Below are 23,080 nucleotides of genomic sequence, written 5' to 3' on the forward strand. Positions count from 1 at the left end.
AGGGGGTTGGACTCGATGGCCCTTGTGGTCTCTTCCAACTCTATGATTCTATGATTCTATTCTATGATAAACCATAAACATTGTCATCCGAAGAGCCCACCACCACTACCATAAGGCCAACAAGTCCACAGTCTAGATAGAACAGCCTTTCTCAATGTGGGGTCCCCAGATATTGTTGGACTACAACCCCCATCATCCCTGGCCACCTTTGGTTCTGCTAGCTAGGGGTCAAGGGAGCTAAAGTCCAATGCCTGGAGACCCAAGGTTGAGAAAGGCTGCTCTAGAATTTCCACTGTGTTGCCACTAGCATTCAAGTGGTGATTGGGGGTGGACAAGCAAGAAGGCAATGCCATTGAAGGACACCGTTATGGAGGTTGTGGGGAGGGGAGAGAGAAGTGCTTATGCTTGGAGCTATGGAGAATTGTTGAGGTGGGAAGGGAGGGGGCTGTGGTAGCTCAGTGTCAGAGCATCTGCCTTTCATGTAGAAGATTCCAGGTTCAATCCCTGGCTTCTCAAGGAAGGTACTAAGAGGATGGTCCTGTCTCAGATCCTGGAGAGAGTCTAGTAGCGTAGACCAGTGTTCTTCAACCTCATGTTTCCAGATGTTGTAGGACTACAACTCCCATCTTTCCCAAACTAGCCAGGAATGATGGGAGTTGGAGTCCAACCACATATGGAGACATGAGGCTGAAGAACACTGGTGTCAACAGTCCTGAGCTGGATGGCAAAATGGGTTTGACTCCGTAGAAGTCAGCTTCCTAGGCTCAATTCCACATGCTGTTGCAGCAGCAGCAACAAGAAGGACTCTTGACTTTCCACCATGAGGAGTTTTGTGCATGCAACTGTTCGGTTTAAGAATTTTGGCCAATTTTGCAAAAAATGAAAGTATGGTACCAGAGTTACGTATATTTACACCAATGCATCCTTTGCTACAATTCATTACATTTTATTTTGCTAAACCAGTCGTGATCATTTCTGTATGTTTGCATTCTGTTCTTTGTTTGTTTCCTGCACGAATACACACAGTTCCGTCTTCTTCAGATTAGCAGGCCATTCATTGTGGTTGCAGTATTTTTTTAACATTGCATTTTAATGGAAAATCAAGTTATACATGGGCCCCTACGAACACAGGCAAACAATAATTTTGCCGATGAGGTGTGTCAACATCAAAGGTGGCGTAGGGGAACCTTAAGACATCTCTGTGAGATCAAGCGGTACAGATCCCTGGTGATGAATGGGTGTGCACATGCTCACAAAATTCTTACAAGTGGGTGAGGGGGAAACAGCTTTGAATTTTGTAACATGGGGAAATGGATAGGCTGAAACATTCATCTAGATAAATAGATGGAACTTCATGAAAAGGTTACTACTGCTTGTTTCTTACTAGACACTCAATTTCACATTAAGAGGGTGGAATTGGCGCACCAACCAACTCAGGATGAGGTATGAAGTGTGCAAGACTCTCAAGATTTCTGCTTAAAATCCTGCAAAATCATCAGGCACAGAAAGGACTGGGTGAACCCAGACGATGTTTCTAAAGCAGAGAAACCTCCGTTTCCAAAGCACTCCGGTGGCAACTGTGTCTTCTACTTTACAGGGGACAATCCTCTATTTGAAGGAGTCTTCTCCAGGTCTGGCTCAGTGATAAAGAACCATAAGAAAAGGGAGCAAAGGCCCTGATGTTTCTCCACCAACTAGATAACAGACTGAGCAGGTACACAGGTAACCTGGTCACGGTCTTTTCCTCTGCCAGGGGAGGTGTACTGCAGTTCTATTTAAATGATAGTAATTATTTTCTGTGGGACGCAGGTGGCGCTGTGGGTTAAAGCCTCAGCGCCTAGGGCTTGCCGATCGAAAGGTCGGCGGTTCGAATCCCTGCGGCGGGGTGCGCTCCCGCTGCTCGGTCCCAGCGCCTGCCAACCTAGCAGTTCGAAAGCACCTCCGGGTGCAAGTAGATAAATAGGGACCGCTTACCAGCGGGAAGGTAAACGGCGTTTCCGTGTGCGGCTCTGGCTCTGGCTCTGGCCAGAGCAGCGATGTCACGCTGGCCACGTGACCCGGAAGTGTCTCCGGACAGCGCTGGCCCCTGGCCTCTTAAGTGAGATGGGCGCACAACCCCAGAGTCTGTCAAGACTGGCCCGTACGGGCAGGGGTACCTTTACCTTTACCTTTAATTATTTTCTAAATGTGCATCTATACATACAAATTGGCACGTGCCGATCTAATGTAAATCTCTTTTGTCTCTTTTTGGTTGATGTATATGCGGCCACCCTAGGAACCATCCTCACAAGCATCTTCTTCCTCTCTGTGTTGCAGCTCTGCAAATACACCGTATTTTTCGCTCCATAAGACACACTTTTCCCCCTCCTAAAAAGTAAGGGGAAATGTGTGTGCGTCTTATGGAGCGAATGCAGGAGGCAGGCAGGCAGGAAAAGCCCCCAAGAGCCGCACACAAGCTCTGCACGGCTCTTGCAGGCTTTTCACCAAGAGGGAGAAGGGACTGATGTGGCCAGTCAGTCCCTTCTCCCTCCTCGTAGAAAAGCCCGCAGGAGCTGTGCGCTCCTTAAAGGGTGCTCCTTAAAGGATCCATCCCGCTGGCTGTCTTGGCTTCTGCCATAGCCGCGCGCAGCCTCTCCCAGCCAGAGGTTACGCATGACTAAAGAGGAAGTCAAGGACAGCAAGCGAGATCCCACTGTATTTGCTCTTTGGGGCTTGGGCGGGGGGGGGGGGAATATTTTTTTATTGATTTCCCCCTCTAAAAACTTGGTGCGCCTTATAGCCAGGTGCGCCTTATGGAGCGAAGAATACAGTATATATATATATATATATATATATATATATATATATACTGCAAGTTTGAAGTAGAAGGTCTCCTAACCTGTACGTGATGCTGATTGGCTTGCCCATTCATGATGTCACTCTGAAGCCGGATCCCAATCCCCAGAGAAAAATCTGCTCTTCTAAAACCATGGCAGCAAAAGTCACAAATGCATAAATGCAAACGTGGAGAAATTAAGGTGAGCAGCTTGCCTGAAATGCGTGTGGCCAATATCCAGGCATAGACACCTGTCATTTCCATTGTGAAGTCAGGAGGAAGCCAGGCTCACCCCATGGCAGAGGAGGGACCTGCCTTTTGTCTTACGTTAGGCTGGTCTTCACCCTGTAAAACTGGTTTGCCAAGGTGGATTAAGAGGAGACATGTCCAGAGTTAAATCGTGACCATTTGCTCTTGTGAGACGGGCTTCAAGAGCCTCATCCGTCCAAGACGAAGGGCAGCCAGACTAGGCATGATGTTGACTTAATCAATATAATTAATGTGCATGTGTTTTGTTACATAAGCAGATCTGGGACTCATGAGGGTGGGAAGAATTAAATTCTCCCTCCCAGCCAAATTTGCCCCTCCAAAGGATCCACTTGCATTCCAGGGGATGCAAATAGCAGCTCTAGAGAGTTGTTTTGTGTTCGATTTGGCAGGGAGTGAAATAGTTGAACCCTGTATGGTCCCGGGCTGCTTAGGCTTCTTTGAGGCCGGGGCTGCTGGAGTTCAGTAGGTCATTGTGACAGCCTCTAGATAGCCACACCCCCAAGGAGGAGTTGTTGTTTTAAGCAGATGTCAATCTATTATATAAGCTGCTCTCACCTTCTGACTTCCTCTCAGCTATAGTGAAACTTGAAAGCCTCGTTATCACCTCATTCACTTTCCAGAGCAAGGAGAGCCTGTCAATTACCCTGCCTCTCTTGTAGATGAGGTCATTGCTCCCACTCTGAGAAAAATCCCAGAGCTGTACTCCCCGGTGTTCCCTTGTCCGCCAGACCCCTGCTTGCTTAACTAACAGAAAAACCCATGCACTTTAATTTAATTCATGCCTAGTCTGCCCCTAAGATTCCTTTGTGAGCATGCCCTACTTCTAAACCATCCTGGCGGAGAGAGCAGCAGGATCAGACCACGCCTGCACTAGGTATTGAGCCAAGGGTGCTGAAGGCATTTGTCAGCTCCTGCCCTCCTTTCTGGGGCATATTCCAGCATAGGCAGGAGAAAACTGGCAAGCGGTGATGCCTGATGCTTGGGCCAGCTGTATTTATCGGTGAGGATATGGTAGAGGTCATAGGGAGACAGCCAGGACATCCTCAGGAGAGCACCTGCCAAAGGAGAGAGGAAAAAAATAACCGCAATTATGTTCTGGAAACCTGTTAGATTCCCCCTGGGGAGAAGGGCAGGGACACTGACTTGAGCCAAGGTTATGGGTGCCCATGATGTCATATTACATCAGTGGTGCAGCGCCGCTTCCAAGGCCTCGAAAAAAACGCAAGTTGCATTGGAGTCCTGCGTTGTGGGTGCCCTGGAGCTGGCAACTGTGGATGAGGCTGTTGCATTTTTCCTTTACAAACTTACCTTTTGCAACTGCACCAGGCAAGTGCAGAATTTCACACTAGACTCTGCATTTGCACTGCTTCGTATGCAATAGCGTAGGGCCTAATTCAGAAGCGAAAAGTCCCTTCATGACAGCCGCAGCCACTTCCCCTCACAGCCACAACCCTTTCTAAAATGATACAACCTTCAAGGATAATACAATCATCTTAAAATTAGGCATGCATTGCAAACATCACTGCAGATCGCCATGTGTTGCCTTTCAGCTAGATCTACTATTTTCTGCACATCATAATTATTATTATTATTATTATTTATCATTTCTACCCCACCCACCTGGCTAGGTTTCCCTAGCCCCTTTGGGCAGCTCCCAACAGAACATTAAAAGCAGAATAAAACATCAAACATTAAAAACTTCCTTCAACAGAGCTGCCTTCAGATGTCTTCTAAAGGTCAGTTGTTTATTTCCTTGACCTCTGATGGGAGGGCGTTTCACAGGGCAGGCCCCACCACCACCGAGAAGGCCCTCTGCCTGGTTCCCTATAACCTCACTTCTCATAGTGAGGGAACCGCCAGAAGATCCTCGGCGTTGGACCTCAGTGTCCGAGCTGAACGATGGGGGTGGAGACGCTCCTTCAGGTATACAGGACCGAGGCCGTTTAGGGCTTTAGAGACTGGCACCAACACTTTGCCCGTCCATGGACAAATGATATGGAGTGCTGCAGTATATTCTTTCAGAGTTACTTAGGTTGGTTTTTTTCCTTAGAAGTTCCACTGTACTTAACATAACTTCCACACTTTTTCACTTGAAAATTGAAGCACCTTGTGTTTTGAGTGCTTCTAAATTCCTAGCTTTGGAGGATAAATAACTACTCCTTCGAGACTTTGCGCCTGCCCATTAGGGGAAATAGGAAGCCTTGAACATATATTTTTATATGTCCTTTTTATGTTGAGATTCGTAGAGACACCATCGATCCTTTGCTGAAGAGGCTCGCCGATCTTTCAGACAAGTCTAAGCTTAATTCTCTCCTCTTAGGCAAAGATCATAAGACGACTTGACTAGTAGCCAGATTCCGAGCCCAGATTTGTAGGCACAGATCATCCTCTAGAATAAAATAGCTTACTAGGGAAATGCTGAAGTTGCCCTTTGGGGCACCTCAGGGGCAATTTTTTATGGTAGCCCAAATCTCAGTTGTACGGGTGTATGTATATATATCTCAATTTTAACTCATGAGCTATTGCTTCAATCTGTTCCAATTGTATATTTTATCTTTATGAAAGCTGTTTTTCTTGTGTTATGTTATGTTATGTGAGCTGTAATAAATTATCTAATTATCTAACTACTCCTTCCAAAACGACTCTAGGCCTCGATCCTCTGTGACTGACTTACCCCTTTTCACTCTGATTGGCTCAATCAGCACTAAAGGTGAGAAGACTTCTGAAAAGCTCCCCACAGAAATAGTAACAGGCCTTTTGACTCCCCACCAACCCCTCCCACTGGACCTCTGCTCTTATCTCCAACTCCCGCAGTCTCACCTTGCCTCTTGAAGAATGTTGTCGCCCGCTTCCAGAACAAAGCAACTTTAGGTGGGATCCGGCCCAGGAGTTCGATGATCCGAACCACGTGATCTGAAATTGGGGGGGAGGGAAGCAAAGTTAGATGGCTTTACTGTATGGTTTCTCCTATCAAATGGAGTTTAAGAAGACAGGCTGGACTCTGACCTACCATCATCTCTGGAAAAATACTGCCCAGCCTGGGGATCAAAGAGACGGTCTCCAGTGGCCAGTTCAAAAGCCTGCAGGATGAAACACACACACACTCCATGTAAGTCAATTGCGAGCCAATTCGTATATAGTCAATACAGTGTACCTCGGGTTAAGTACTTAATTCGTTCCGGAGGTCTGTTTTTAATCTGAAACTGTTTTTAACCTGAAGCACCACTTTAGCTAATGGGGCCTCCTGCTGCTGCCGCGCCACCGGAGCACGATTTCTGTTCTCATCCTGAAGCAAAGTTCTTAACCTGAAGCACTATTTCTGGGTTAGTGGAGTCTGTAACCTGAAGCATATGTAACCTGAAGCGTATGTAACCCGAGGTACCATTGTAAATATTTTTGTTTTTACATACACTTAGCAGTTTGATCCAAAGGACTATAAATATTAAAATATCCATCTTACGTCTCTGAAACATTTTCACAAGAATAGAGACAAAAGAGTGAGACACACAGGGGTCTAGGGTGAAATCCAGCTATGCTCAATCCGAAAGGTGCCTCCAGACTATTTTACAGGAGGGATTCCAGCGCATGCCACAAATTTAGGGCTGCACATTTAAAGTGGATTGAAGTGCTCCATCGCCTCAGCACAACAAATCCACAGATAAAGCGCACCTTTTCTGCAGCTTGCGGAGCGATTAAGAAATGCATTGCAAAGTGTGGGGTGAATGAATGGTGAACGGGAAGACATGTAAACACCCCGCAAGCAAATCAGGGTGAAGGCAGGATGACTGCTCATTGTCATATAACCACTCCGGAAACAAACCGGAACAAATGTTCAATAAAGGGTGGACATAATCGTAAACACTGTTTAAGATTTGTGCAAACAGATTAGGGTGAATGCTGAGCGAAAAGGGCATTGGGAGGAACCCCAAGGCTATCAATTCATATGAATAGATGGTTGTGATTCTAAAGGCAAGAAGCAGCAGCAGTGCCATTGCTGAAGGAACATACCTGTTAAGTTGTGGGTGAACATATCAGACGGCAGAGCAATTCTTCAAACAGCTCTTGTTTATTCACAGGCCAGAACAGAACTGAACTGAAGGGTTCAGCCAGCCTGCTTATATAGAGCTCCACTACAATGCAACAGTAACCACTTTCTGTAACTATCCAATCACTGAACATCACTTTCGATACCTTATTTGCATATGTGGACCTGAGTGAAAACTATCTACAGTATCCCCCTGCTGGCCCAGCGTGAGAACTTCAGTACATAACAACACCTTACCAGGCACGCTGTGCTCCAGATATCCGCTGGGGTGCCGTAATCTAATCCGAGGAGCACCTCCAGGGCTCTGTAGGGCTGGGTCTGGATCTTCTTAGAGAAGGGCTTGTACTGGAACAGAAGGGACAACGGGCTGAGTGAGAGTGGATGGCCCAAATGCACTTTTGGGTAGGCAGGCGGCGTAAAACAGCAGCAGATCCTTAAAGGAAAAACACTGGGCAGGATTATTTTATTTCATAAGATTTAAACACTGCTTGATAGCAAAAAACAAAACCACCCTCAAAGTGATTTACAAACAGATAAAACCGTAAGACCAGGAAAGGATTGCAATGCGTTAAAACACACAAGAGGTTAAATTACTAAAGCAGATTAAAATTCACGCCAGCTTTTCTAAGCACCAAAACAAGAATGTTTTTAGCAGGTGCCGGAAATAATCCAGCGAAGGTGCCTGCTTGATTATCAACAGGTAGGGAGTTCCAAAGGGCCACACTAAACAAATGGGTTCTTACCAATGTGGAAGGGGTATTCTGCGGCAGCTGCGGCAGTGCCATTTCCGCCAATCAAAGCAGTCAAGCGGGTGCATAAGGAAGGCCTGCAAGCATGGCCATGGGAGATTCAAAGGGAGAAACTGCCATTATCAGGGGCTCAAAGAATCTTCCCTGCGAGGAAAAACTGAAGTGTCCGGGCCTTTTTGGTTTAAGAGAATTTTTATTATTATTAAGGATGCAGATCTGGGAGTAAGCTCCACTGCAGTCAATAGGACATGGTTAGGATTGTACTGTTCAGAGGAGGTATACCTCCATATATAGCAGTTTGGGGGGTCAACAACAGGTGGAGAGGTCTTTTGCCTTAGAATAAGTGCTATTTTTCTTAAAAAAATGTTTAGGGGTACTCTCATTTTCCTACTCATACAGTGGTACCTCGGGTTAAGAACTTAATTCATTCTGGAGGTCCGTTCTTAACCTGAAACTGTTCTTAACCTGAGGTAACACTTTAGCTAATGGGGCCTCCCACTGCCACTGCCGTGCAATTTCTGTTCTCATCCTGAAGCAAAGTTCTTAACCTGAGGTACTATTTCTGGGTTAGCGGAGTCTGTAACCTGAAGTGTCTCTAACCTGAAGTGTCTGTAACCCGAGGTACCACTGTACTGTCCCTCAATGAGGCCAAACTTAGATTCACAAAATGTTTAGGGGGTATGTGCACCCCCCCACATCCCCCAGAAAAAAGCACTGCTTAGAATCATAATAATATAATTGTGGTGTTGGAGGGACCATGGGGGTCATCTTGTCCAATCTCCTGCGATGTAGGAATCTTTGGCCCCATGTGGGATTCAAACCCACGACCCTGAGATTAAAGAGTTTTATGCTCTATTGACTGAGCTATGGCACTGCCTTCCTGCTCAACTTGGTGGCATCTGATAGTCCACTGGGGGAAAGGGAATGCTGGACTGGAGGGATATTTAGACAGAGCCAGCAGGGCTTTTATTACATATTCACACCTGTCCCGATGTTCACTGTTGCCTTTTCCCCAGTTTAAAAGACCAGTGGCAAAACCACCTGCAGCACAGCCTAGGGCAGAAAGCTCTTGTGTTTTGTTCTTGTGGCTTGTGGCAAGGGGACAGGTGCCTCTGCCAAATTTTAGTTTCTCATTTTTCCAATTTTAATTGGATTTTTAAAATTGAAGATCGAATAAAATTGTATTTTTTTTCCAGCTTCCATAGTAGTTTGTGATTTATTTATTTTTAAAAAAGGAAGCTCCTCAATAAAAAGTCATCAGCATTTTTATACGCGTTTCTCCTACACACACATTTCTGTGAAGTTATTCCCCAATATACATTTTTTTTGCAAGCAATTTCCTGAAATATAATGCAGTTTTGTACATTATGAACTTTTATGCACGCTTGACACTAATATATGCATTTTTTTTTGGCTGGGGTACACATGACTTGGCTGGAAAACTGCACAAGATTTGGAGAAACACAAATTTTGAAGCAAGTTTGAGCATTGTTGAGGAAAGTACAAATTGGGTGTGTTCACCTTTAAGTGCGAACTGACGGATTTCCCCTCCATCCCTACTACCTGTGGCAGTCTTGTCGAAAAGATTACCGTAACTAGCCAGCCATGGGGTGATGCCCTCCCTGGTGAACTTCAAGGGAGAGGAATGTACTAACAAGCAACGATGGCAGAAAAGGGACTGGTGGGTGTGCTGTCATAGACTCACCGTCCAGCATGCGCTTCCCAGGTCCGCAATTTTCACTCCCAATTTCATGAGGTTGCAGCAATCCAGGACAGCAGCCACGTCTTCCTCTGGATGGAACAAACACAAGGAAATAAGCTCCGGAGGCGATAGAATACCATAGGTTATATATCCCTTATTGCACTTGTATTTCACACCAGCCCTGATCCAACAGCAGCAGTGTGAGATCTCATCCCGACGGAAACCAATTCCGAAAGAAGACTGTAAATGTATCTTGCAAACTTCAGCCTGGCAGGAGTCTGCTGCAAATTATAGCACAGCAGACCTTCCAAGTGTCCCTATTTTCCAGAGACAGTCCCGGATTTACAGAAGCCGTCACAGTTTCTGATTTGATCCCAGAAAGTCTTGCTTTTCCTTAGGACATCCCTGTTTTCACCAGAGAAACGTTGGAGGGTATGGAGTCATGCGACCCCCGAGCCAAAGAGATAAGTAACTATACAACCTTTAGAAAGCAAGGAAGGTTTTTTTTTTTTTAAAGTTTAATGTTTTGCTATGTTTCTGTATAGGTTAGAAGCTGCCCAGAGTGGCTGAAGCAACCCAATCAGATGGACAGGGTATAAGTATTATTATTATTATTATTATTATTATTATTATTATTATTGAATAAGATGTCCCTAGTTTCATTAGAGAAATGCTGGAGGGTATGGCACAGGCATTGCCACCCTCTCCCAATTAACCTCCGTCTCCTGAGTTGGCAACCCTAGGCCCTTCCCACCGCCAGCATGCGGCTCCAGAAGTTGACCCACAAGGGGCTGCAGCCCTTGATCTAAGAGAAATTGTTCTCCACCCCTGGCCTGAAGTGACCAAAGAGGGATTCCTCCAAATTCCTGGGTGGACATGCTCTCCCCTTCCAAACAAACTCTGCGGCCTTTTCTCCTGTGTGGCATACCTGGCCTCTTGGGCTCGGCTCCTGCACTGTGTTCCTGGAAAGCCGCCTTGTGGAGAAGCGCCTGCAGGCTCCCTTCCGCCACGCAGAGCAGGATGTTCTCCGGTTTGATGTCTGCATGGATGATGCGACACTCCTTGTGCAGGAAATGCAAGCCCTGGAGAACCTGCAGTGAAGCAGAAGCAATCAGTGGCCCAAAGCTGTTCAATGTGTACTGCGCTTGATATTTTTGCGGTATTGAAGAGCATAAAGGAGAAACTCCAGAGTTGGGAGCGGGGCTCAGAGGCATGGGGGTATGGAGATTGAAGACCCCTATCTATTTCTGCAGCAGGGTCCCTGTCGCCAGCACCCTAGAGCCGTCCGATCAGCATGAAAGGGGAGCTGAGAAGAAGTCTGCTTGTTATGTAGTGAAGTTCTCACCCTGGGCCAGCAGGGGGATACTGTAGATAGTTATGCAAATGAAGGATCGAAAGTGACGTTCAGTGATTGGATAGTTTTAGAAAGTTGCTACAGTAATGTGGTACTGGAGCTCTATATAAGCAGGCTGGCTGCACCCTTCAGCTCAGTTCTGTTCTGGCCTCTGAATAAACAAGAGCTGTTTGAAGAATCGCTGTGTCGTCTGATATGTTCACCCACAACTTAACACTGCTCATCCTTTGGGCTGACTGGGGCTCATCAGGGTCAAAGGGCAGGTGAGTCAACCAAAGAGGATTGGCTCCTGGGGTTACTCTGGAGAAGGCATGTGGGAAGAACATGGAGTGGAGTTGCTTTGTATGCTCCAAAACTAAGCATTTAGGAACACTTAGGAACCCAAGGGGCTTCTGTTTCAAGGGAATGCTGCGCAAACTCCGTAATGTACAAAATGCGAGTCACTCCAAAAGAATATCTCCAAATCAGTTGCCATGAATGTGCACAGAACATAAACAGAAGTAGCTAAAAGGCAACACCTTGAGATTTGCATTGGTCGTTGCAATGCATCCGTGAGTATTATTATTGTATAATTATAAGATTACAGCGGTACCTCTGGTTGCGAACGGGATCCGTTCCAGAGCCCCGTTCGCAACATGAGCGGAACGCAACCCGCATCTGCGCGTCTGACGGGTCGCGATTCGCCACTTCTGCACATGCGCGCGACATCATTTTGAGCATCTGTTCATGCGCGAGCGGCGAAACCCAGAAGTAACCCTTTCTGGTACTTCCGGGTTGCCGCGGGACGCAACCTGAAAAGATTTAACCTGGAGCAAACGTAAAAAGAACTATGACTGTATTGTATAATCTTAGAAGGGGGTGTGGCTGTCATGAAGAGGCCCTGCACTTCTGAATTTGCCACTATGGTACGGGTAGTTCTTAGCCTTAAGAAAAATCTGTCATGGACTGGATGTGCTCACACCTCAGGAAGGAAAAGGAGGGTGTAGCATTGTCTGCCTCTGATTGGCAGGAAGTATGGGAGACCTCCAGGTTGGCCTTGTGAAATCTCTCATTCTGGGAGAAAATTCTGCACATGCTCAGAAACACCTAGGTGCCAAGGTTGCTTACCAACGTTGCACGTGACAAGGGAGGGGAATGTGCCAGGGACTCAAGCTGCCTCTTCTACAGGCCTCCAGGGTTTTATGCAAAGGGAGAAACTCGCCCAGCATCAGAGGAGGCTGCTCCATGGGGACAAATGGGTCACTGCCCCAGCCGTGTCATCCTTCCCTCCACGCTGCCTGTCACCTTCCTCATTTTCAGTGTTGCCCTTGTATGACTTAGCAGGGAGGATAGCAGTTCAAAAGCATGCCAAAAAGTGCAAGTAGATAAATAGGTACCACTCCAACGGGAAGGTAAACGGCATTTCCGTGTGCTGCTCTAGTTTTAGTGTTCCGTTGCGCCAGAAGCGGCTTAGGCATGCTGGCCACATGACCTGGAAAAACTGTCTGTGGACAAACGCTGGCTCCCTGAGCCTGTAAAAGGAGATGAGCGCCACAACCCCCGAGTCGTCTGCGACTGGACATAACTATCAGGGGTCCTTTACCTTTACCTTTTTATGACTGGAGCTGTTGTTGACTCTGGCGCCACCTGCTGTCAGGCTCCCTGCCTTCCGCCCTACCAATCCCAATGAGAACCAGCCAACGCTGCCCATACATCTGAATATGAAGATGCATGCATTTATATTGAGCATGCGTGGATTTTGGTGAGGCCAGGGCCATTAAGAGTTCTCCCCTCCACCAACCCATTGCATCCTTTGCTGCAACTGTCACCTGAGAAACATCCCCACAGCAACTGCCTTGGTTCATCTTGGCCGGCCCTGACGCTGCCTGGCTCAGTTCTCCAGGTAACCCTGTACTTACCTGTTGCGTTGCTTTCTTCACAAAGGGTAACGGGAGGCCCTGGGCTCCTTGGCTGCTCAGCAGAGACTGCAGAGAAGGCCCCAGCAGCTCAAACACTAAGCACACATGTGGGAGGAGATATTGTCAGGGATCCAGTAACTGGGAAACTGCTGGAATTCGGTTCACTCCAGCGGCAGCTCCTCAAGGTCTCATGCAGAGGGAGTGGAGGATGTGAGAAATAGCTTCCTGAGAACTGTGTCCTACAAGGAAAGTTAACTGGGAGAAATCATCAGGGGGTTTGGGCTGGGTGTTCACCAGTATGCAGATGATACCCAGTTCTACCTCTCCTTTAAATCGGAACCAGTGAAGGTGGTGAAGGTCCTGTGTGAGTGTCTGGAGGCAGTTAGAAGATGGATGGCAGACTGTGGTTGAATCCTGACAAGACAGAAGAACTGTTTTGGGATGGACAGAGGGCAGGCAGGTGTGGGGGACTCCCCGGTCCTGAATGGGGTAACTGTGCCCCTGAAGGACCAGGTGCGCAGCCTGGGACTCATTTTGGACTCACAGCTGTCCAGGGAGGCACAGGTCAATTTTGTGTCCAGGGCAGCTGTCTACCAGCTCCATCTGGTACGCAGGCTGAGACCCTACCTGCCCGCAGACTGTCTCACCAGAGTGGTGCATGCTCTAGTTATCTCCCACTTAGACTACTGCGATGCGCTCTACGTGGGGCTACCTTCGAAGCTGACTCGGAAACTACAACTAATTCAGAAGCGGCTGCCAGGAACAATATAACACTAGTCCTAAAAGATCTTCATTGGCTCCCAGTATGTTTCTGAGCACAAATCAAAGTGTTGGTGCTGACCTAGAGCCCTAAACGGTTTCGGCTCAGTATACCAGGAGAGCCTCCGCCCCCATTATTCGGCCTGGACACTGAGGTCCAGCTTTGAGGGCCTTCTGGCGGTTCCCTCACTGTGAGAAATGAGGTTACAGGGAACCAGGCAGAGGGCCTTCCTCGGTGGTGGTGCCTTCCCTGTGGAACACCCTCCCAGCAGATGTCAAGGAAATAAACAACTATCTGACTTTTAGAAGACAACTGAAGGCAGCTCTGTATAGGGAAGTTTTTAATGTTTGATGTTTCACTGTGCTTAATGTTTTTAATTTGGTGGAAGCCACTCAGAGTGTCTGAGGCAACTCAGTCAGATGGGCAGCATATACAGTAAATTAAAATAGAGTCAAACCTCGGTTGTCAAACGTAATCTATTCCGGAAGGCTGTTCGGCTTCCGAAATGTTTGACAACTGAGGCACGGCTTCCTATTGGCTGCAGGAGCTTCCTGTACTCAAGTGGAAGCCGCATCGGACATTTGTCTTCCTAAAAATGTTTGAAAACCAGAACACTTACTTCCGGGTTTTCGGCGTTTGGGAGCCAAAACGTTCCAAAACGGAGGCGTTTGGGAACCGAGGTTTGACTGTAATGATGATGATTATTATAGCGAATTCCGTTAAGGGCAGCTGGGTGTGTTAGGACAGCAGGTTAGTACAATATCAGTGGAAATGTCCAACTTTGTTTAATAGCAATGCCCTATCCAGCTTTTTGTGCCCTTGTGGTGCATTATCTACCAGCCAAAGGATATGGAAGCCATTGTCTCCAATCATTTTGAAATCGTCCAGGAAGTGGATGACACGGTCGCTGGCTTGGTCTTTCCTCCTCTTGCTGTTCACCTGCAGAAATATAAATAAATAAAAAACGTGCACAAATTACTTTTGTTATGTAGTGAAGTTTCACCCTGGGCCAGCAGGGGGATACTGTAGATAGTTTTCACTCAGGTCTGTAGATAGTTTTCACTCAGGTCCACGTCAGTTATTTTAGGCGGGAAACTCTGGGTTGTTGTTGCTACAATGTTGACAGCCGGCTGCCTATAAAAGCAGGCCGGCTGAGCTGTTTGCTAGTCAGTTCTATTCCAGCTTACAAAATAAAGAGCTGCTTTGGAGAAATCGCTGTGTCGTCTGCTATGTCAACCCACAACTTAACAACTTTCATGAGGCCTTTGACAGTCTCTGGATGGTTTGCGATTAGGGGAGGTACCAACTGTGTTTGAAATGGGCCATTAACGTAGGAATGGCATCATTAGTAGTACTAGTATTAATTATACACCTTTCATCTTAAGCTCCCAGGGCTGGTTACCATGATTAAAAACACAGTGTTAAAAACAGTTTAATACAGCTTGCAATATTTTTTTAGGTGTGCCCTAAAAATATGCATCTCAACGGTCATAACCTTCGGGGCTTTCGAATAAAAGAGGTGATTTGCAGTGGAGGCTGGTCCAGGAGGATGAACAGGGCACTTGTCCCATTAAGCTCAGTCCTCTTCCAGCCTCTGCCTATCAGCCTTCTTAGTTTATCAGTCCAGAGGATGGTACCAGCTAACAGCTTCCCTCTCTCTCGTCTCAGTGTTGCCCCTTGTAGCACTCAGCAGGGGAGAGGATGAAACACAGCTGGTTCTGTTGGCTCTGTCTGCCGTTGGCTCTGTCGTCACCTACTGTTGGCCTCCTGCCTTACACACTACTGGTCCCAATGCGCCACCAGTCCCCCAACTGGTGGTTTGTTACCTACGCAGCGAAGGAGCATGACTTCATCCAAGGCTGCCTCAGCAAAATCCTCCCCTCCCTTGGGCACTTTGACAGCCACACACCTCTTCTTCCTGAAAGAAGATGCATAGATTGAGAGCGAGAACAAATCTCTGGGCTCCGAACTGCTTTGCAGCCCTCTTCCAGCTGTTTCAAAGATGGGTTCAAACCTCTCCACCCGGTCGGCAGAAGATCGTTGACCAGGCACTCCTTTCCCCACCCCCCACGATATAACAGCCTACTTTGCAAGGTTGTTGTGAGGGACCTTGTGTTCTCTGCCCTGAGATCCTTTCAGGAAAGGCCGGATGAAATCACAGCCCTTCCTCAGCCAACAGAATGTGTTCCTACCACATGACTGGCTTCTGCAGTTAGGAGCAGGCCGTTTTTGTTTACTCACCCCAAGTCTTGGCAAAGCCAGACTGTCGAGAAGTAGCCGCACCCGAGATTCTGCGCTACGTGGTACCTTCCATTGAACACCTCTCCTTTCCTCACGGGATAGTAACCTTCTGCACAAAGGGAGGGAGGATGAACAGGCGTTAATGAAAGACACCAAGAGACTTGGGCTTTGCAGGTCATGCAATAGTATAAATCTTCCAAGGCTGAACGATAGAAGGTGTGAAGCCTCTGGTGGTAAGTATTTGAGAGATTCCCTGCAATTCTGTTCATAGAGGCATAGCGGACTATGCAATCTGGCGAAAACATCCCTATCTTATATATTACACCTGTATTCTCCCATTCCAGTAAGCCGGATATGACTTCTGGAAAGACAAAGAAACAGCTATTTCTGTATTCCACCCCCTAAAGAAAAATAGAAAAAATAGGGTGCCGATAGGGCAGCAGCCCAGATATGCAAGGCGCCAAAGGAAAATTACTTTTCTGGCAACGGATTAGTTTTTAATTAATAGTTCAACTTGGGCTGGGGAAAGTTCAAGAAGAAAACTTGCAACAACTGTTTGGTGATGCTGGCTCCTTGCTGGTGGAAAAGCTGGTTTTTATAAAATTGTGACCAGCTTCTTTTTCCCCTGCTAGGAGAAATAGCCATAGCTGTCAACCTTCCCTTTTTTTGTGGGAAGTTCCCTTATTCCAGTGCCGTTTCCTGCTGCTTCCTGCTGCTATCCCGGATTGTTAGATAACCCGTAGACTGTCCCCGGGACACGTGATCCCTTATTTTCAAATCTGAAAGTTGACAGCTATGGCAATAGCTGGTGTGTAGTCATGTATCTGGGACTGATAGGAGCTGTGGACAGTCCATCTTGGGGAAGGCCAATTTGGACATTGTGGAGTGGCTCACCTGTGGCCCTCTTGTTATTGCTGGACTTCCTCTCCCGTCAGCCACAGCCAGCCTGGCCAGTGCCAAGGGATGATGGGATTGGAGTCCAACAACATCTGGGAGGGCCACAGGATAGCTACCCTCAAAGGAGACCAACCTGCATTCTTCAGCTACAATTCACAGGGGGGTGGACTGGATGACCATTGGGGTCCCTTCCACACAGTCTATGTTCCCTGACTTTTCTGGATCCATTTGCCCATCTCACTAGCAGCCAGAAATCTTCCCTCATCTATAAAGCTTTCTGGATAACCTTTCGCTGGATGCTGTATCTTGAGGGTGAGGACCATAGCCTCCTTTGAGGGTTGCTAAATGTCACAAAGAAATTAAATGAGGCAGCTTGGTGCAAGACGCGTGCCTGCCACCCAACTCACCTGCGCAGGAGGCCAAGGCCTCCTCCTGCCACTCACACCCATCCATAGCAGATGTGCAGGTCTCTCAAGGATGCTCAGAATTCTCCGGGGTTGAGGAGGCTTCACATCTAAGGGCAGAAACATTTTTATTCCGGAGTCAACTGTTACTCCTCAAGCTGCAAGCTAACTGAACAGAACTCTGCCTTAAGCCATCACTGCAAAGACCACTTTTGTCAGGTGAGAATAATTAGAGGAATTCTGCAGTTCCACAGCACAGAGTGGGGGAATCTGCAGAAGTCGTAGGACTCCGATGCCCAACAAGGCCAACGATCAGGGATGATAGGAACTGGAGCCCAAGAACATCTGGAGGACCACAGATTCCCTGTCACCGCTTTAAAGATCAGGACCAATTGCATGAGGAAAACCTGAAGTCAAGAGATGTGTTCAGTCTTGAGAGATGCATGTGCCAGTTTTGATCTGTTTAGAAGAGACCTGAAAGAACCCACACAATTAACTTGGCCTACGTTGTTGCTGCAGCTCATCTGATTAAACAGTGCATTTGGGGAAGAGAGCCAGTGTGGTGTAGTGGTTAGGAGCAATGGACTCGTAATCTGGTGAACCAGGTTCGCTTCCCCGCTCCTCCACATGCAGCTGCTGGGTGACCTTGGGCTAGTCACACTTCTCTGAGGTTTCTCAGCCTCACTCACCTCACAGAGTGTTTGTTGTGGGGGAGGAAGGGAAAGGAGATTGTTAGCCGCTTGGAGACTCCTTAGGTAAAGGTAAAGGTAAAGGGACCCCTGACCATTAGGTCCAGTCATGGCCAACTCTGGGGTTGCGGCGCTCATCTTGCTTTATTGGCCGAGGGAGCTGGCGTACAGCTTCCAGGTCATGTGGCCAGCATGACTAAGCCGCTTCTGGCGAACCAGAGCAGCGCGCGGAAACACCGTTTACCTTCCCACCGGAGCGGTACCTATTTATCTACTTGCACATAGACGTGCTTTCGAACTGCTAGGTGGGCAGGAGCAACGGGAGCTCACCCCGTCGCGGGGATTCGAACTGCTGACCTTCTGATCGGCAAGTCCTAGGCTCTGTGGTTTAACCCACAGTGCCACCCGCGTCCCTTGGAGACTCCTTAGGGTAGTGATAAAGCGGGATATCAAATCCAAACTCTTCTTCTAGAGAACGGGGTTTTTTTTCAGCTGGAACTCACCAGAATTGAGTTCCACCACCTCTTTGGTGTGTACTGGCAGCTATATAGTGGCTCGGTGCCCAAAACTGCGTGTCAAAGGCTTCGGGCTGCATAACCCCCTAAAAAAAAGGCTCCCCCTAAAAAAAAGGCTTTGATGGTTGTCCGTCAAAAAAAAGTGGCCGTTTGTGCACCTCTTTGTAGAAAAAAAGCACTGGTAGAGTATGTGTTGCAGGCATGCAAAGATCCCCAATACCTCTAGTTAAAAGGACCAGAGAGCAGGTGATAGGACAGTCTCTGCCTAAGGCTCTACAGAGCCACGGCCAGCAAGAGGAGACAACATTGGGCTTGAGAGGCAAAAGTCAGCTTCCTAGGTATGTTCTGGCCCAGAAAGAACGCTAGTGAAAGTGAACTACAGTGGTACCTCTGGTTAAGTACTTAATTCGTTCCAGAGGTCAATTCTTAACCTGAAACTGTTCTTAACCCGAAGCACCACTTTAGCTAATGGGGCCTCGCACCGCTGGAGCACGATTTCTGTTCTCATCCTGAAGCAAAGTTCTTAACCCGAGGTACTATTTCTGGGTTAGCGGAGTCTGTAACCTGAAGCGTATGTAACCCGAGGTACCACTGTATTAGGTTTCCATACACACAGAAGGAAGGTAAGCAAATTGACTTTAAAAATAATAATTATTGGTTTATTGTAAATTGACAACTTGATGAGTAGATACCGGAAATGTTAAAATATTGTATGTGCAAGAATTGGAAAGTGGAAAGAGGCGGCTGGTGAGACCGGAGGGACATCGCTATGCCTGACAACAAACCCTAACTATTGGATTCTTTTGCCCCATCTTTTTGTGCCTGCCAAACAGCCGTGTCATGCTTATGATAATCTTTTATTCTCTTGTTAATTATGCTGGTTTAAATGTGCATTCTATATTTGACTTCACTTAGCATTTTTTTGGGGGGGAAACGTTTAAGATTTTTTTGGGTTAACTTTGTTTATGTTAAATATGTATTCTGTAGTTGACCTTCTCTGTAATGTTTTATTTTGAAATCTTTAAGATATTTTAGTTTTCTGTTAATTATGTTGCTTTGACTGTATACGCTATATTTGACTTTCTTCAGAAATGTTTGATTCTGGATTGTTTTATTGATGTTTTAATATGTGGTAAACCGCTTTGAGTTTTTTCTTTAAAATATAAAGCGGTACAGAAATGAAATAAATTATAATGATAGCTGATGCTTAAGGATAATAAGTTAAAAATAACAAAAAAAAATGTAATACAAGGTTAATTATAGGGAATGGAATGCGAATTAGGAATAAGTGGGAAAACAATGCAGCAAGAAGAGGAAATGATGGGCACATCGAGAACGGAGTGCGGGAACCCAATTTTTGGGGAAATGGTATTAAATTTGTTTCAATTTGCAGTTGATTCGTTAACATTTGGAAAAATCAATAAAAACGATTTGGCAGAATTATTGGCAGCCTACTGGGTTATCGTAACAGAAACACTGGTTGTATTGGACAAGAGGAGGAGGAATATTCGGTTGGTTCTGAGCAGGAGCTTGCTGGTTCAGAACCTGGAAGTGGAAGGAAGGCAGGAGATGGGAGTATCTGCCACCTTATACCATTGGCCCATCTAGCCCAGAGCTGCTACCAACACTGACTGGCAGTGGCTCTCTGCAGTCCCCGAGTACTGAGCCTCATCCTTCCCTCTCTCTTCCCCAGCTGTTACGACTTCCCAATCCTCCTGGGCTCCTGCCTCCTTGAATTCTGAGAGTTGGCCTGGCAGGAGAATTCCTAGCATTTCTGATAGGGTCATGGCAGAGATTATTTCAGGGGGGCTGCACTGGGTCTGGGCGTTTCAAAACGACGGCAGCTATGCCCGTTCTGCTTTCTGCACTGCATTGATCTGGACCAAGGCCAGGCTGAGAGCTCAGCTTCCTGGCTGCCCTTCCTTGGATTTTCAGATGGGATTAGTGAGGATTGGAAGGAAAGGCCCAGAGAGGCTTCCCTGCTGAAAGGCGGGCCTGGCCTTCTGCTGGGAGCTCTCAGATCACCTTCTCCAGGCGAGCAGAAAGGAGAGGCTGTTCTTGCACGTTCACAGTTTCGCACGTTCAAGTTGCACAGTTCAAATGCTTCAAGAGCCTTTGGGAGGATGGAGCCCTGCGCGTCCGTAGAAAACCCTTTTTAGCAGTTGCAATGTGAGCACAGATCTGGTCTAAGGTGAATGTTAGAATTATTCCAGGCTGTCCGCTAGCACAGCAATCAAATCAACCTCGTGTTCGTGAGGTACAAAACGGACGACACCACCGATCAACTTTCTTCCTCCTCTCCTCCCCCTTTCTCTTTACTTACCGTCTAGCTTGATGAAGAGTTCTGCAGAACTAAAAAGCTTGCCCATTAATAGTCATGTGGGCATTTTTCCTCACAGCAAAAAACCAACCTGTTGGAAGTGTTGACCCTTACAACACTGCTTGTTTGTGGATCCTCCTTTCTTTCAAGACAAGTACAGTGGTACCTTGGGTTAAGTACTTAATTTGTTCCGGAGGTCCGTTCTTAACCTGAAACTGTTCTTAACTTGAAGCACCACTTTAGCTAATGGGGCCTCCTGCTGCCGCTGCGCCGCCGGAGCACAATTTCTGTTCTCATCCTGAAGCAAAGTTCTTAACCTGAGGTACTAATTCTGGGTTAGCGGAGTCTGTAACCTGAAGCGTATGTAACCCGAGGTACCACTGTATTCAAACATCAGGAAGAACTTTCTGACAGTAAGAGCTGTTCGACAGTGGGAGGTCTGTAGACCTGTTGCTCCTGCCCACCTAGCAGCGGTTGGATGGCCATCTGTCATGGATGCTTTAACTGAGATTCCTGCATCCCCGGGGGTTGGACTAGGTGACTCTCAGGGTCCCTTCCAACTCTACAATTCAATCTAAAAATTTCACTGGCTAGCAATATAAGAGTCTGGAGATCAAGAGCAGTGCCCAAGCTTGGAGTTTCTGAACACACACAGGACTTCCCGCCCCTACTTTCTGTGCCCTTCGCAAAATTACAGAGCCAAACAGCAGTGCCTTGCGTATACAATCCCTACATAAAAATGCATGAAACTTACCTTCGTTGCGGTTCAGGACTTAACCAGCCCAGATCGGTCCAGACTCGCCCGGGGAAAGGCAGCTTGCAGGCTTCTGAGCTCTGGGGAGACTCGACCAACCAGCTCCCACTGCTTCCCTTTTTAGTCCCTGTTGCTGGAAAGGAGGCGGGGGGAGGGGGGGCGTCCCAAGTCCCCCAGCATACTTGTGGTGAGGATAGAGGGTCGGGATTGGATCGCACTGAAGTCTGTGGAAACACACGGTGCTTCGAAACAGTTCACGGGCCCCGGGACAGCTGGGAGGGTCTCATTTTACCATCCCTTTTCAACCCTACACCTGTTGGAATAGCTTCCTGCTATGCTCTCTAATACTTTCCTGGCTCCATCTCTGCCCAGCAAAACCCGGAATCTCCAGGGTGTATATTTATAGATCAGCAGTGACCGATTGCAGAGATGGAAATGCAAACTTTTGCATTGTGCAAAACGCAGACCTATACCTAGAAGAGTAAGTCCCGCTGAACTCGGAAAGACTTTAGCCTGAGCAAGCAGGCAGAGGGCTGTGTTAATAAGCATACCAATCTCTCTCTCTCTGTCTCTCTCTCTCTCTCTCTCTCACACACACACACACGTATACATACACACACAGTGCTCACTGGAAGGACAGATCCTGAAGCTGAGGCTCCAATACTTTGGCCACCTCATGAGAAGAGAAGACTCCCTGGAAAAGACCCTGATGTTGGGAAAGATGGAGGGCACAAGGAGAAGGGGACGACAGAGGACAAGATGGTTGGACAGTGTTCTCGAAGCTACAAACATGAGTCTGACCAAACTGCGGGAGGCAATGGAAGACAGGAGTGCCTGGGTGCTCTGGTCCATGGGGTCACGAAGAGTCGGACACGGCTAAACGACTAAACAACAACAACACACACACACACACACACACACACACACACACACAGTGGTACCTTGGGTTACAGACGCTTCAGGTTACATATGCTTCAGGTTACAGTCTCCGCTAACCCAGAAATAGTACCTCGGGTTAAGAACTTTGCTTCAGGATGAGAACAGAAATCATTCTCCTGCGGCGCAGCGGCTGCAGGAGGCCCCATTAGCTAAAGTGGTGCTTCAGGTTAAGAACAGTTTCAGGTTAAGAACAGACCTCTGGAACAAATTAAGTACTTAACCCAAGGTATCACTGTATATGAATTTTTAGATTACCAATACATGCTACCTTGTTTATTTATAAGAGTATTCGTATACCGCTGTCACACACACAAAAAAGGCTTACAGCAACAGAAACCATATAATAAAAAAACCATTTAAAAACAGAAATCAGCTGTTATGGAAAGATGGGTTCTTAATTGCCTGCCTAGGCCTGGCAGAATAGAAATGTTTCCAGGAGGCACTTAGAAGTTAGCACAGAAGGAACCTGCTGAATCTCAATTGGCAGGGTGTTCCACAGGACTGGGCCAATGCCACGAAAGGCTCAGTTTCTTGTTGTTGTTAAATGAGCCTTGCCAACTCGGGGAATGAAAAACAAGGCTCCTGCAGATGATCTCAGCAATTCAGCCAAGATCAACCTTGGGAGTAAGCCCTAATGAACTCAGAAGAACTTGTGCCTGAATTCCTAGGCTTGCCAGTGCCATGATACTTGTGCTGTCACCATCATGGCCTCGTCACTTGCCGTTGCT

At 47.2% G+C, this 23,080-nt stretch overlaps 1 protein-coding gene across 2 annotated transcripts; it reads right to left on the reverse strand.

Moving 5' to 3' along the window:
• Positions 1-2,854: 2,854 nt before the first annotated feature.
• LOC307208835 (SRSF protein kinase 3-like) lies at positions 2,855-21,967 on the reverse strand. 2 transcript variants are annotated; one of them, XM_079963828.1, is made up of 12 exons: positions 21,414-21,967; positions 17,139-17,245; positions 15,835-15,943; positions 15,424-15,511; positions 14,443-14,532; positions 12,834-12,938; positions 10,510-10,663; positions 9,585-9,670; positions 7,368-7,475; positions 6,096-6,165; positions 5,906-5,998; positions 2,855-4,140 (listed from the first exon to the last, which is right to left on the reverse strand). In XM_079963828.1, exons 2-12 carry the CDS (start codon positions 17,182-17,184, stop codon positions 3,956-3,958), a joined length of 1,134 nt encoding a protein of 377 aa, XP_079819954.1. In that variant the 5' UTR covers positions 17,185-17,245; positions 21,414-21,967; the 3' UTR covers positions 2,855-3,955. The 2 variants fall into 2 exon arrangements, with proteins under 2 accessions (XP_079819954.1, XP_079819953.1); XM_079963827.1 differs by having other exon boundaries at positions 10,510-10,672; positions 21,414-21,966.
• Between the last annotated feature and the right edge of the window lie 1,113 nt (positions 21,968-23,080).

Source organism: Podarcis cretensis (genome assembly GCF_951804945.1).
Source record: "Podarcis cretensis genome assembly, chromosome: 2".
NCBI lineage: Eukaryota > Metazoa > Chordata > Lepidosauria > Squamata > Lacertidae > Podarcis > Podarcis cretensis.